Source organism: Bos mutus, chromosome 15, assembly GCF_027580195.1.
Source record: "Bos mutus isolate GX-2022 chromosome 15, NWIPB_WYAK_1.1, whole genome shotgun sequence".
Taxonomy (NCBI): Eukaryota; Metazoa; Chordata; class Mammalia; order Artiodactyla; family Bovidae; genus Bos; species Bos mutus.
This window is the reverse complement of record NC_091631.1, coordinates 52,293,727-52,310,228: the sequence shown is the minus strand read 5'-3', so window position 1 is coordinate 52,310,228 and position 16,502 is coordinate 52,293,727. Positions and strand designations below refer to the sequence as shown.

Sequence of the window (16,502 nt, the reverse complement as noted above, 5' to 3'; positions counted from 1 at the left end):
TGTCTTTACTTTCTCTAAGCTCCCAGTCTGGTGTGGAAGACACAGAAAGAAAGAAATTATTATAATGAAATGTTTGGGAAGGCCCATGAGACAAGAAAGAATCGTAGACTAGATTATCTAGATTCTTATTTCTATCACATCTAACTTCTTGCTCTGGAATACAGGAGTGGGTGGCATGGGGTTGGGGGAGAAGAAGCATCCCAGAAGCAAGGAATTGCTCCTGAAAACATAACTTGTTCGGGGAACTGGAAGGAACTTAGGGCGACCAGATATAGAATGGGGTCTGGGGCTGAAGAGACAGGCAGGAGCCAGGTCACAGAGGTACTTCCATGCCATTGTTTTTCAAACAGCACTCATGTGATCAACCTGGTAAGTAATCATCAGCATTTTTCATGTGATAGAATAAAATATGTTAGAGTGCACTGCCTATAGTAAAGACAAATTCTGCTTTTTCTTTTTTAAAAAAAGAAAACTTTGTTCAGTTGTATGTATACATGTATTTTCTAGGTCACAGTATAATATGTATTTTTTACTATGGTCATGGTCAAAAATGAAGCCAATGCTCTAGCCATGTTACGGAGTGAAAGTTAGCCTAGAGGAAATGATAAACTACTGCAAAGTGTAAGCTGGAAAGTGATATAAGCAGATTTGTGTGCAAGTGTGTATGTTGTTTGTTTTGACATATATATTTCAGAAATACTACTTGTGCAGCTGTGTGGAGACTGCATTAGAGAAGGATAAGGCTGGAGTCAGGCATCCATTTAATTGGCTATTATTTAATCCAGGCAAGAGCCACTACAGAAGTGTCTATAGGAATGGAGGGTTGGATGTTCAGGGTTTGGTAAGTGAGCAGCTGTGGTGAGGAGTCAAGGCTAGTTTCTGTCTTGGTCAGACAGTGACACCATTCACTAAGACAGGGAACACAGAATAGAGCAAATCTAAGGAGGAAGTTAGATTCAGTTTCCACTGATGTGAACTGAAGACATGCAAGTGAAGCTGATGGTAGCAACTGATTGCATATATAAGCCCCTCACCCCAGAGGAGAGGTCTGGGCCAGAGAGTTAACTGAGTGTTAACTGGGGACATCATTGCAATGACGAAAGCCATGGGAGTGAATAATATGCTTAGAAAGATGGTGTGAAGAGAAAAGATTTACAGGATGAGCAGAGAGACATCTGGCAGACAAGGTGCAGTCAGGGAGACAGGAGGAAAACGAGAAAGTCGTGTCTGAGAAGCAATGGAAAAAAAGGTATTTTAAAAAGCAAGGAGTGGCTGATTCATTTTGCTGTACAGTAGAAAGTAACAGAACACTGCAAAGCAACCATGCTCCAATAAAAATTAATAATAAAAAAAGGAGTGGCTCAACGATAAGAAAATAAACAACTCAATTAAAAAATAGGGAAAACATTTATACATATGCCAAACAAGACACACAGATGGTAAATATGCATATTAAATGTTAACCATCATACAGCATTAAGGAATTACAAATTAAAATAACAAAGATACCACTTTACACCTGTTAGGACAGCAAAGACCCAAAGCACTGACAACACTTGGCAAGAGGAGCTCTCACTCATTGCTGGTGGAGATGCAAAATGGTACAGGCACTTTGAAAGACAGTTTGGTGGTTTCTTACAAAACTAAACATACCCTTAGCGTATAATCCAGCAATCACACTCCCTGGTATTTATTCAGGTGAGCTGAAAACTTACATCCACACAAAATCCTGCACATGGACATTTACAGCAGTTTTGTTCATAACTGCCAAAATGTGGAAGCAACCCAGATGCTGATCAGCAGGTGAAGCATAAGTAAACTGTGTATGTCCAGCAATGGAACATTATTGAACATTAAAAAGAAATGAGCTATTAATCCACGAAAAGACACAGAGGAACTTTATATGCATTACTAAGTGAAAGAAGCCAATCTGAAAAGGTCACGTACTACATGATTCCAACTATATGACATTCTGGAAGAGGTAAAACTGTGGAGACAGCGAAACGATCACTGATGGCCAGGGGTTAAGGGAGCGGGATGGGGTGAACAGGCGCAGAGGATTCTCTGTATGACACCAGAACCATAGTAAACAGTGGACTTCAGTGATAATTCAGTGTAGTGTTACTGCAGGCTGATCAACTGTAACAAACGTTCTACTTTGGTGCCAGATACTGACAGTGGAAGAAAGCTATGACAACCTAGACACCATACTAAAAAGCAAAGACATCATCTTGCCAACAAAAGTATAGTCAAAGCTATGGCTTTTCCAGTAGTTGTGTACAGATGTGAGAGCTGGACCATAAAATAGGCTGAGCATCAAAGAACTGATGCTTTCGAATTATGGTTCTGGAGAAGATTCTTGAGAGTCCCTTGGACTGCAAGATCAAACTAGTCCATCCTAAAGGAAAGCAACCCTGAATATTCATCAGAAGGACTGATGTTAAAACTGAAGCTCCAAAACATTGGCTGCCTGATGCAAAGAGCTGACTCACTGGAAAAGACCGTGATGCTAGGAAAGATTGAAGGCAACGGGAGAAAAGGGCGGCAGAAGATGAGATGCTCAGAGTGCATCACTGACTCAATGGACATGAATTTGAGCAAACTCTGGGAGACAGTGGAGGACAGGGAAGCCTGGCGAGCTGCAGTCCATGGAGTTGCAAAGAGCTGGGCTCGGCTTAGCGACTGAACAAGGAGCAAATGACCGTGCAGGAAGCTGAGTGTGAGGGGATGGGGCAGGGCAAACGCGGGCGCTCTCTGTACTTTCCGCTTAATTTTGCTATGAACCCAAACTGTTCTCAAAAATAAAGTTTACTTTTAAGAAAGAAAGCAAGCAGTGGTGAATTTTTAGTGTTTAGCTCCAGCACTGCAATGCAGCCATTAAGATGAAGACTGAGGACATCTAGCAGATTAGGACAAGGTCACTGGTGATGCCTGTCGAGCAGTCCACTACGCCCTTCTCTGCTCCCTTGTAGGGTAAACCAGAAAGAGCTGTGCCTATTTCCTTTCTCCCCATTTCCCTTCTATTCTTTTTTGGTTGTATTGACATGAATTAGGGTTTTGCTCCTACTCCACCACCGAGTCTGTACTTCAAGATCATCAATGATCTCCCCATTTCTAAATATGATACTCAGTTCTGTGTGGCTATTATCATAACTGATGCTATCTTGGGCCCCTAACCATTCCTCCTGTCCTTCCACTGACTGTGCCCCAAGTCTGTGCTGTGTTGCTTCTCTGTGTCAAGGACTGTGTAGTTAATGGACGCTGTTTCATGACTATGAGGTCCAGGTGGCCTCTATGCTTTGGTATCTCCCAATAGTGATGAAGAGCTTGGCTGACATATTCCTGGTGCCCATGAGACCAGTCACCCATTCATAAATCTGGACTTAGGAATGTACTTCCTGTTTCTAAGCACATACCCTGATACTCAGGTTAACTAGAAAACTGTCCCCTTCACAGTGCAGAGTACCGCTGCAAATGCTTCTGGATCGCCGTCTGTCTGATCCCATGCTGTGAGTAAGTTACCCTATAAAAAACTGACCCTCTGATCAACACGAGGCTGCCTGCCTTGTCTTCCTGTCTTGATGCTTTCTTAGTATGATGGGCACTTTTCGTCCTCTCTGTCCTCCAACAAGTTCTATCATTTGACCCGTCAGGGGCACTCCACACCATTTCTCATTCCCCTCCTGGAAACATCGTCTTCCCTTGTTTTCCAGGACACAAACGCTCTGGCTTACCTTACTAACCATTCCTATGCTGACCCCTGCTCACCTTCCTGATCTCTGAATGTTAGCGTGTCCCAGAGATTAATCCTTGGACCTTTTCTCATCTCTACATTCATGGCCTAAAATGTGATCTTATCTCAGAGCTTTAAATCTTATCTATACACTGATCATTCCCAAATGTGTATCCACAGCCCACCACTCCCAACCAAGTCCTACTAATTTCAACTGCCCATACCATAACTCAACTTAGATGTCTAATGGGCATCTCAAATGAACACAGCTAAAACCTCTCTCCAAAATGGAGGCAGTCTTCTCTAGCCATTCCCACCTCTATTAGCAGTAAATCCATCCTTCCAGTTGCTCAAGCCAAGAACCCAGGAGTTACCTTTAATTACTCTCTTTCTCGCAGATCAAATCCCACATAAATGTTGCTGGAGCCAGACTGCCTAGGTTCAAATTCTAGTTTAGTCACTTAGTAGCTGTGTTATCTTGGGAAAATAGCTAAACGTCTCCTGGTTTCAGCTTTATCACCTGTAAAATGGGGGCTAATAGTCTCATGTATCTTATAGGGTTGTTAAAATAATTAAATGAGTTAATGTTTGCAAAACGCTCGGAACGGTGCCACGCAGTACGTATTATCTCTTGAATCTGAAGGCTTCTTACCACCCTAACCTCTACACTCCAGTCTGGGAACTAGCCACCAAAATCTCCTACTAATGGTCTCCTTCCTTCAGCCCTTGAACCTTTCAACCAAGAGAGCTGGCAGAGTGATTTTGTTTTTGAAGAACAAAGGTCACCATAAAATTCTTTCAATACTTTTGCATGCTTGAAACTTTTCATAATAAATAATAAAAGTTAAAGAAAACCCAAAAGTCAGTTAATGCCATTCCTTTGTTAAAATTCTCTGACTTTTCTCATTTCACTCAAGAGTGAAAACTAAGGTCTTTACTCTGACTGCACCTCTCCCGTCCTCTCTCTCATTTCTGTCTAGCACAGAGGCTTCCATCCTGTTCCTTAGATACAAGTGTGTGTTCTCTCCCCAAGGCCTTTGCCCTCTGGCTGTCCCCTCTGCATGCAAAGCCCTTCCTCAGACTGCCCAGCTCACACCCTCCCCTCACCTTCTCCAAGTCTTCACCAAAACGTCTGTTTTTCAGGGAAGGGGTTCCCTGCCATACCTTTACAAATAACCACCCAACCACCATCCCTAACCTACCACCTGACTCTATTTTATTTTTCCCATGGCTTTTTTCTAAAATGCATTTTAGAAACAAAATTTCTGATGTTGATTTCAAATGCAATTCTTGTTTTCTTTCTAAAACGTAATTCCCATATGCTTACACTCTGCTCCCAACCCAGTTGACATATACGCTATAGGTTGTACCTTTAACTGAAACCATGATGGGGCAAAACTAAACAGACTGCTTAGAGCACTGCCCCAGAATGTCCCTTTCTTATATGTGCATACAGATGGTGATGAATACTGTAGATTCTGGGTGCCTGTTTTCTTTCTGTTTTTATTTTTTTTGGGGGGGTGCCTGTTTTCAGTGATACTTTTTTCTAAGAGCTACTGCCCACTCATTCAAAAAGTACTTTTTTATTTGAGTTGGGGGGATAAATGTCACAGAAGCAGGAAATGTAATATCAGCAAGACTAAGATGCAAAGCCTGCTTTCCCCTTGCCATTTATTACCGCATTTCAATGGAGCCCCCAGTAAATCCTGGGTTGGCCAAACAATTTTACCATTTAAGTGTTATGGAAGCACCCGAAAGAACTTTTTGACCAACCCAACAGAAATATTATCCTGAAAAAGGGTGAGAGATAAAACAGAGATGAAACAGGACTATCATCTACTGCCCCGCTACTATGTGCTGGGCCTATTAACTCTCCATACATTATTTAATTTAGTTCTCATAGTAGTGGTCCTCACAAAACTGTCAGTCTTTTATTAATGAGGAGACTTAGTAATCTGCCCACCACACTAGCAGCCCTGTGTAGAGTCCAGAACCAAACTCGGGCAGGGTTATCTGAAGCTAAAACCTAGACACTCTGTTCCTATAGAATCATGCCTCCAGAGGTTCAATTCAGCAAACTGTTAAATGGGTCATTTATACCCCATCACTCAATTCTGGGATAACTTAGCATGTCTACTGTTCCATGAACCCAGTCATAGCCGTGTGCTGGCATTTCCCTTACCTGTGGACATAAAAAATGGGATGCGAAACTTTCCACTCAACACCCGGGCCCGCAGATTCTGCAGTGTGCTCCCATCAAACGGCAGGGCCCCGCACACAAGCACATAGAGAACGACTCCGAGGCTCTGCATTGCAAACAGAGAACGTTTGATTAAAATCGCATCAGAGAAACAAGAGAGGTCATTATAGTATGTGTATGAAGAATTGGTGATGGACCGGGAAGCCAGGCACGCTGTAGTCCATGGGGTCGCAAAGAATCAGACACAACTGAGCGACTGAACTGAACTGATGGAGAGAGTGGTGAGTCATGCACGAGATAATGGGACAAACATTTCCTTTTCTTCTTTTTTTTAATGAGAAATAATATGGGGCATTGTCAAGGCCAATCATCTTTAGAATAGTTAGCATTCTTCTTTGCTTCCAGACATTAGTTTTGGGGAACATATCTAGAATTTCTCTCAGTACTCATCCTAGGGAGAAGGCAAGGGGCAACAACAGAAAGAATTTCTGTTCTGAGCAAGGGCATCTGTCCAAGCTTGCCCTTGGGATTTTTTTTTTTTCTTTGCAGATACAAAGTGGGAGATGGAAACCTGTGGCTCAGTCCATATGACAAGGGCTGGAGAGCAGTCTTTGTACAAAGAATTGAAAATTCAAACAGGCGATCAAGATCTCAGTCTCATCCAGGATGAGGACAGCTGCCGTCAGACTAGGGTAACTAACGCTGCAGGGAGAAGAGGCAGCAGTCACATACCCAGATGTCCACCTTGGGTCCGTCATACTCCTTTCCTTCGAAGAGTTCAGGAGCAGCATAGGGAGGGCTGCCACACCAGGTCTTCAGCAGCTGCCCAGGGGTGAAGAGGTTACTGAAGCCAAAATCTAGAAAGACAAATGGACACCACTCATGTGATCTTGACCAGTGAAGACGAGTTTCTAGTCACTAGAATAAAGATTCTGGATCCTTAAGTGTGAATATCAAACACGAAAAGAGAACTTTTAGAAATTATATAACCAGCCGCTTAAATTTAAAATAACACTGAAACAGAGATACAGATGGGCTGGAAAGTAAAAGATATCTGGTTAACCAAAAGTAAATATGATTGGTTTACATCAGTACCAAAATCAGTACCATTTCCTTCACAAATCTGGACTGAGGTGAGTGGTACCTTTAAGAACAAAAACAAAATTGGATAAAGATTGATATCAAGACCACATCAGAATCAGGAAATACATGTTAAGTCTACTCAGCTGGACCCAGGATTTTCAGATTATTTTTACTTCTTGTGACAAACACATTTATGACCACGACAGACACTGAACTTAAAAATTAGACAAAGTGACTTTATTACCATTAAGATGGCTTATTCAAGATAAAGAATATGCAATTTATTTGCCATCAAACCAAGAATGTTTACACTTTAACTTCAACTTCCTCTTTTTTATTTCTCCCCCTCCCACTGTGTGAAGAGAGAGTAGACGGGAGACTGGAGGGGTAGAGAGTGGAGAGGAAGACTAAGAACTTAAATGAGCCGAAGGACAGCGTCTCACTGACTCAGAAATACTTCTATGCACATAAATATTTATATCAATGACTCCAGGTAAGGCAGGCTGAAGCTCCGTCCTTTCCCAGGCCTGCCATTTTCCCACATTCCCAGCACCTCTCAGGAGCTCCTCACCCTCTCCTGGTTTTACTCCCAATGACAATTCTTCCTCCATTTGCTGTTTGCTCTTCCTCCTCCTCCTCCAGGTGTTTTCTAGTAAGGCATGTGCTGATTTTGACTGTTACTACTTCCTCTATGGTTCCTCAGGACCAGCTCTTCTGGGCCCATAGCTTCCACCATCATCAATCACCTGTTTGGTAATGATTCTCCAAATTTATAGCTCTGATCCTGGTACCACTCTTAAGTTGCTGATGTGGCCTTCCAGTACTTGCCTGGGAAGAAACATCTCAACTTTGCCATTTTCCAAAATCAAACTGCTCTTCCAACGATGTTCCCGTGTTCATTTATGGAGTTACCATCACAGTACTAGGAGCACTGGCTCTTCGTGCCTCGCTACCTCTCATTTCCATTTCAAACCGGAGATAACCTTGTACTGCTTCTACCCTGTGTGTCCTGAACTTACCTCCTTCTTTCCATTTCCATTCCCCCATCTCAGCTCATACTCTCATCTTCTCTCATCTTCTCCACTGGCACTCTTGCTTACTGCCCTCTGCTTGCCGCTAAGCTGCCCATTTAGAGCAGGGAGCAAGACACAAATCACGCCTCGCTCCTCCTCACTCAGAAACACCTGCTGGCTCCTTTCTGCTCACAGAAGAGCCCAGCTCTCTTCGCATTTAGGGTCCTTCACGACAAGCCAGCTCAACCCTCCATCTCCAGCCCAGCCCTGGGCATTCTGGCATGGCCAGACGATCCACATCCTGTATTTCTGAGCTTCTCTTACGCTGCTTCCTTTCTGTGCCATGCCTTTTCCTTTCCTTGCCACTTGAGAAATAGCACTTATTTTCAGTGCCCAGTCAAATATTACTTCCCGTATGAGGCCTTCACTGACTCCCGCCTTGACACCACGTCAGTGGCTTCCTCCTCTGTTTGCTCCCCTGGCCCTCTGTTTGTACCTCTACAGCCCAATCACAAGCCTCATGTTATACTGAGTTGTATCGTGTGTTTATATCCTCCACTAGTTAGTAAACTAGGGACATTGTTCTATTTATATTATTCTCCAGACGGTGTTTTCATACATAGCAGGGACTCAAGAGAGGGCCACTAAACTAAACTGCAATACAACTGCAATGGGAGCGCTAGGCCAGTCCTCTTGTCACCTCCTGGCTACTGGAGCCTTATTAGACTGACTGGCAGCTGGCCAGCTCCTATGGCCTCTACCCGCTAGTCAGCCCTCCAAGATCACAAGGGGCTTAGAGGTGGGGCCATCATTAGAATCACTATAGCTACTTCGACAAGAGAAATCAAATACTCTCATTCATTAATGCAAAATAAATGCCTCATCTGTCAAGTCTTCCTGAATCTCCTATAAGAAATGTCCTCTACCTTCTCTGCATTCCCTTATTACTTTGTATTCCTCCTTTATTTTTGTTAATTCCACATATAAATAACATACTATCCTATCTGTTTAGGCTTCCCAGGTGGCACTAGTGGTAAAGAACCTGCCTGTCAATGCAGGAGATGAAAGAGACATGGGTTCGATCCCTGGGTTGGGAAGATCCCCTGGAGAAGGAAATGGCAACCCATTGCAGTACTCTTGCTTGGGAAATCCCATTGTCAGAGGAGCCTGGTGGGCCACAGTCTGTGGGGTCGCAGAGTCGGACAAGGCTGAGCATGCACACACACACACCTTTCTCTAGTAGAGGTCTCAGTTCAGTTCAGTTCAGTTCAGTCGCTCAGTCGTGTCTGACTCTTTGCGACCCCATGAATCACAGCACGCCAGGCCTCCCTGTCCATCACCAACTCCCGGAGTTCACCCAGACTCACATCCATCGAGTCCGTGATGCCATCCAGCCATCTCATCCTCTGTCGTCCCCTTCTCCTCTTGCCCCCAATCCCTCCCAGCATCAGAGTCTTTTCCAATGAGTCAGCTCTTCGCATGAGGTGGCCAAACTGGAGTTTCAGCTTTAGCATCATTCCTTCCAAAGAAATCCCAGGGCTGATCTCCTTCAGAATGGACTGGTTGGATCTCCTTGCAGTCCAAGGGACTCTCAAGAGTCTTCTCCAACACCACAGTTCAAAAGCATCAATTTTTTGGCGCTCAGCCTTCTTCACAGTCCAACTCTCACATCCATACATGATGACAGGAAAAACCATAGCCTTGACTAGATGAACCTTTGTTGGCAAAGTAATGTCTTTGCTTTTGAATATGCTATCTAGGTTGGTCATAACTTTCCTTCCAAGGAGTAAGCGTCTTTTAATTTCATGGCTGCAGTCACCATCTACAGTGATTTTGGAGCCCCCCAAAATTACCCCCTCTCTAACTAATTCCTTAAAAATACTTTTTTTCATCTCTGACTCTCATATTACCTAACACACAGTTTAACTTAAACACAATAGGTGCTTAACAAATGTTGAGTTGAATGCAACTGCAATTAAAGCCCTACCAACTAATCTTTGACATTTGAAGCCCAATCATTTTATCAGTTGAAGTCTTTAACCTGTTTTTCTTAAGAGACTGGGGATAGGTTGCTAAAAATCCCAAAAAGGTGATTCAACAGAGCTGGTACTTTGGGGATTATTTAGAAAGAGGACTCTTGATGTATCTTTAATTGGTTGGCAAAGACCTTCACTGGATCCTTTCCCCCGACTAGCCTTTCGCTGCACAGTGAGGAAGACATGTTGATGGAGACTGTAATAATTGATGGGCTCTGATGTTGGTGTGACTGGATAGCAAAGTCCAGAAGAGAAAGTCATGGAGTATTCTGCTCATGTTTTGAATGGAGAATGCCACAGGGCAAGCAATGAATTAATACCACTTGATTTTAAAACTTCCCAATAAGCAGCTTAAAGTATATAAGGGAAATTTGTCATTTTGAACTATGAATGCTCTAGCTACAATTAATCACCTTTCTACTCTTTTACTCTGCTGAGGAGGAGAAGTTACAGAGCAAGAGCTTGTTTTCTTTTTGTTTTTAATCTACCAAACAGGAAATCTTTACAAAGGAAACAATATCAAAGGAAACCATCTTCAGCAATAGCTACAGGCTTAGATTGCTATTAGGTGTTTATATGAAAAATGAGTGTGCAAGAATGAATGACTGAGCAGGGTCTGACATCTAAAGAGGCCATATGGGGGAAGCACCTGCTTCCACAGCAAGTTACAGCTACACAGCTGCTTCAACAGCTAGACCCAAAGACTGACAGCGATTCAAAAACCACCATCCCTCCACCAGCTTGCCTCTCTTTCCTATTAAAGAGCAAACAAAAACCCTTTAGTCTTGTAAATGTGTCATGGGGTCTCCTCTAATCACTCCATATATTACTCTTACTCCTAACCCTAAGGGTTTTGCACTTTTAAGCAAAATCTGCTTCACTGTGCTTGCTATGACACTTTCCCTGCCATGAACACTAGCTTCCTCCAATGAATGATCCTGGCAAAGGCCAATTCATCTTTTTCTTCTTTTTATTATTTTTTGTTGTGCTGGGTCTTCGTCACTGCTCATGGGCTTTCTCTGGTTGCTGTGCACAGGCTCTAGGCACACCGGTTTCAGTAGCTGTGGGTCATGGGCTCAACAGCTGTTGGTTTCAGCAGTTGCAGCACACAGACTCAGTTGTTGTGGCTTGAGGGTTCTAGACTGTGGGCTTGGTAGTTGTGGGTACACGGGTTTCGCTGCTCCATGGCCTGTGCAATCTTCCCAGACCAGGGATAGAACTCATGTCCCCTACATTGGCAGGCAGATTCTTATCCACTGGACCAGCAGGGAAGTCCCAAATCATTCTTTAACGTAACAAACCTAACAGAATCTGACCCACCCTCCCACTTCGATACACATATTATTACTGTAAATTCAGTTTTACTGAAAGCATACTGGTGTCGTGTCTTCACTAGTGCCTCATCACAAGTGTTACACATTAATCTTCAATACAGCTATGCAGCCGGTAAGTTAAAAATTCTGGCCAGCTCACTGTCCATTCAGCAAAACCATAACTTATTTTCTGAACACTTAAATTACTAAGAGAAATCTCCAATTAATAACATATATGAAATTTGGAGCTCACTGTGAAAGTTTAATTCCTTCTAATCAACACTGCAGGGACTGAATAACTGAGAAGAAAAGAATTCCTCCTCTATTCTTTCAGTAGCTTACCTTCCTTGAGGGAGAGGGGTTTGCTACCCATAGTTAAGAAGACTGGCAGGGAAAAATGAAAGCAGTTAAAATTCAAACCAGTCTATTTGGGGTTTTATTGGTAGTTTAGGGAAGGCTGAAGGGACTACTAGTGGGATGTGGAGGTATACTGGGATAGGCGGGGAACAGACAAGACATGGAACAGAATCATTAAGATTTGTGTTGGTTTTGAGTTATCTACACATGCAGGCAAATGGAAAAAACTGCAAGATGACCCAACCTGGAAGCAGAAATTCTCATGAAAAATTTAAAGCAATGGTTAAAAAAGAATGATGGAGAATTCTTGCTGGCTTGGATCAGAAACGTCAAAGAAGAAAGGAAAGAAAAGCTTTTAGAATTTAAGTTTGATCAGTTACCTTGATCCTAGAAAACCAAATTTCCCTTCAATGGAATGGGCATGTTCATCTTATTTTGGTTCAGTAGCAAGCTGGAATCAAGATTGATGGGAGAAATATCAATAACCTCAGATATGCAGATGACACCACCCTTATGGCAGAAAGCGAAGAAGAACTAAAGAGCCTCTTGATGCAAGTGAAAGAGGAGAGTGAAAAAGTTGGCTTAAAGCTCAACATTCAGAAAACTAAGATCATGGCATCCAGTCCCATCACTTTATGGCAAATGATGAGGAAACAGTGGAAACAGTGGCTGACTTAATTTTGGGGGCTCCAAAATCACTGCAGATGGTGATTGCAGCCATGAAATTAAAAGACGCTTACTTCTTGGAAGGAAAGTTATGACCAGCTAGACAGCATATTAAAAAGCAGAGACACTACTTTGTCAACAAAGGTCTGTCTAGTCAAGGCTATGATTTTTCCAGTGGTCATGTATGGATGTGAGAGTTGGACTATAAAGAAAGCTGAGCGCAGAAGAACTGATGTTTTTGAACTGTGGTATTGGAGAAGATTCTTGAGAGTCCCTTGGACTGCAAGGAGATCTAACCAGTCCATCCTAAGGGAGATCAGCCCTGGCTGTTCATTGGAAGGACTGATATTGAAGCTTAAACTCTAATACTTTGGCCACCTCATGCAAAGAGCTGACTCATCTGAAAAGACCCTGATGCTGGGAAAGATTGAGGGCAGAAGAAGGGGACAACAGAGCATGAGATGGTTGAAGTGCATCACTGACTCAATGGACATGAGTTTGAGTAAACTCCACGAGTTGGTGATGGACAGGGAGGCCTGGTGTGCTGCAGTTCATGGGGTCACAAAGAGTCGGACACAACTAAGCAACTGAACTGTACTGAACTGAAAGCTGCTCTTAATCATAATGTCTTTCAGTGTTTCCTAAAGCTTTTTATTCTTAATGTCATCATCAGGGTCTCTAACTAAGTTCTTCCATTTCCTTCACTCATGTATCAGTAGAGCAATGTGTTGGTTCCTATGAAAGAAGCGAATGCAGAAAAGATATGTTCCTACTGAAGGACTCAAAAAAGAAAGCAGAACTTGAGTTGAGTGGACTGGATCTAGAAAAGCACAGGGGGACTATGGAAAGAGATTTTTCTAAGTGGTGGTTGGGGAAAAGCAGAGCAAAAGGCTAATCACTTGGAACTAGTACGCTAAGTTGAAGCAACAATAAAGAAAGTACCCTAGGTATGATGTAAGGTTCACAGAGGTATACGGCAAGAAACAACATTACACAGTAACAACAGGCCAGACTTCTCCGCGGTGCTAGAGAAGACTCCTGAGTCCCTTGGACTGCAAGGAGATCCAACCAGTCAATCTGAAGGAAAATCAACCGTGAATTTTCATTGGAAGGACTGATGGTGAAGCTGAAGCTCCAATTCTTTGGCCACGTGATGTGAAGAGCTGACTCATTGGAAAAGACCCTGATGCTGGGAAAGACTGAAGGCAGGAGGAGAAGGGATGACAGAGGACAAGATGGTTGGATGGGATCACTGACTCAATGGACATGAGTTTGAGCAAGCTCTGGAAGATGGTGAAGGACAGGAAAGCCTTGTGTGCTGCAGTCCATGGCGGTCACAAAGAATCAGACACGACTGAGCGACTGAACAACAAATACAATATGTGGTCTTTTGTGACTGGCTACTTTCAGATATGCAGATGACACCACCCTTATGGCAGAAAGTGAAGAGGAACTAAAAAGCCTCTTGATGAAAGTGAAAGAGGAGAGTGAAAAAGTTGGCTTAAAGCTCAATATTCAGAAAACTAAGATCATGGCATCTGGTCCCATCACTTCATGGCAAATAGATGGGGAAACAGTGGAAGTGTCAGACTTTATTATTTTGGGCTCCAAAATTACTGCAGATGGTGATTGCAGCCATGAAATTAAAAGATGCTTACTCCCTGGAAGCAAAGTTATGACCAACCTAGATAGCATATTGAAAAGCAGAGATACTACTTTGCCAACAAAGGTCTGTCTAGTCAAGGCTATGGTTTTTCCAGTAGTCATGTATGGATGTGAGTTGGACTGTGAAGAAAGCTGAGCGCCGAAGAATTGATGCTTTTGAACTATGGTGCTGGAGAAGACTTGCGAGTCCCTTGGACTGCGAGGAGATCCAACCAGTCCATCCTAAAGGAGATCAGCCCTGGGTGTTCATTGGAAGGACTGATGCTGAGGCTGAAACTCCAATACTTTGGCCACCTCATGCAAAGAGCTGATTCACTGGAAAAGACCCTGATGTTGGGAGGGATTGGAGGCAGGAGGAGAAGGGGATGACAGAGGATGAGATGGCTGGATGGCATCACCGACTAGATGCACATGAGTTTGGGTGAACTCCAGGAGTTGGTGATGGACAGGGAGGCCTGGCGTGCTGCGATTCATGGGGTCGCAAAGAGTCGGACACGACTGAGCGACTGACCTGACTGACTGACTGACTTTCAATTAGCATAATGCTTTCAAGGTTCATCCACATTGTAGCATCTATCAGTAGTTCACTCTTTTTTTTTTTAAATTATGAGTGATATTCTATGGTACGAACATACCACATTATGTATCCATTCATCACTTGATGGATATTTAGACTGATTCTTTTGGTAGGGGGTACCATAAATAATGTCGCTATGAACATTCATGTGACTTTTTTTGTGGATGTATGTTTTCATTTCTCTTACATATATACCTAGGAGTGGAACTGCGGGGTCATACGGTAACTCCATATTTAACCTTTTCAGAAACTGCATGGCTGTAACACTTTACATTCCCACCAACATCGTACAAGAGTTCTAATTTCTCCACATCCTCCCTGACACTTATTACTATCTTTTTATATTTTTTAAATTACAGCTCTTCTGGGGGGTGGGGTACCTCACCACGATTTTAATTTGCATTTTCCCTGATGGCTAATGATGCTGGGCATCATTTCATGTGCTAATTGGCCATTTGTGTATCTTCTTTGGACAAATACCTATTCAAATCTTTTGCCCATTTTTAGATTGCATTATCTTTTTTTTTTCCTGAGCAGCAGGCAACATGTAGGATCTTAGTTCCCTGACCAGGGATTGAACCTTGTCCTCTGCTATGGAAGCATGGAGCCTTAACCACTGGACCACCAGGTTCCCTGGATTATCTTTTTATTATTAAGTTGTAAAAATTATTTATATTCTCTGGATACAACTCCATAGATATGATTTGCAAATATTTTCTCCCATTCTGTGGATTATCTTTTCACTTTCTTGACAGTGTCCTTTGATGCACAGAGGTTTTTAAATTTTAATGTCCAATTTACCCAGATTTTCTTTTGTACTTATACTTTCAGTGTCATAGCTAGGAAATTACTACCTAACCTAAGGTCACACAGATTCACCCCTATGTTTTCTTCTACTTAGTTATGCAATGAGCACCTGTGAACCCACCACCCAAATAAAGTACTGGTATCTGAATAATTATTTATGTCAAATCATAAGCAGTACTCATTCGGTTTCCTATGTCCTCTTCCAACCATTGATTTTCAACCCTGTCAGCACATCAGGATTATCAATGTATTTAGAGTGATCCACAACTTCACCTCAGACCTACTGGATCTCCTGGAAATAATTTAGACATCTGAATGTAAACAAATAAAACAACTCTTCCTGAAAATGTGTGAGAACTCTTATGGCCATGAAATGGTTGGATGGCATCGCCAACTCGATGGACATGAGTTTGAGCCAACTCCGGGAGTTGGTGATAGGAGGGAAGCCTGGTGTGCTTCAGTCCATGGGGTAGCAAAGGGCCGGACATGACTGAGCAACCGAACTGAAGTGATGGGCAGTGAGGAGTCACTGGGACTTCTGGTACAGGCAGATGCAGTAAAGTTAACCTGAAAGCAAGACTAGATTAAGTATGAGGCGGGACTTCTCTGGTGGTCCAGTGATTAAGACTCCATGCTTCCAATGCAGGGGATGTGGGTGATTCCTGATCAAGGAACTAAGATTTCACATGCCACGTGGCCTAGCCTAAAAACTAAAAAAAATTATAAAAAATGTATGAGGAGAAGTAGAAGGCCTGTGAGAAAGTAAAAACAGTGAAAATGAGACAACTCAGAAATTATTTTGACAAAAGCTAGGACAGTACTTGAGATAATACATAGGATAAAAAGGAGGGGAAGGCACAGAGTATTTGATTTGGGAAGAAAAAGATTTGTTTTTATTTAAAAAGGTGCAAAGTTTGGTTTAAGAAGGTGAGAAGAAATTCAAGTGGAGATGTTCTGACAAATCAAGGTGTAGTAATGAATGGATAAAAGTTTTTTGAAAGAATAATGAAAAAGGAATGGCTGGGAGTTATGGCTTAGGACACCCATAAGTA

General features: G+C 42.7%; 1 protein-coding gene across 5 annotated transcripts in view; it reads right to left on the bottom strand.

Moving 5' to 3' along the window:
• Positions 1–16,502, bottom strand: part of SIK3 (SIK family kinase 3) — a 263,839-nt gene that overhangs the window by 43,184 nt on the left and 204,153 nt on the right. For all 5 annotated transcript variants that reach the window (XM_070384161.1, XM_070384162.1, XM_070384163.1 and 2 more), the window contains exons 5-6: positions 6,666–6,790; positions 5,916–6,039 (exon numbers count right to left, since the gene is read on the bottom strand). In XM_070384161.1, coding sequence (XP_070240262.1) covers positions 5,916–6,039; positions 6,666–6,790 — 249 coding nt within the window. The remainder of the gene's footprint in view (positions 1–5,915; positions 6,040–6,665; positions 6,791–16,502) is intronic.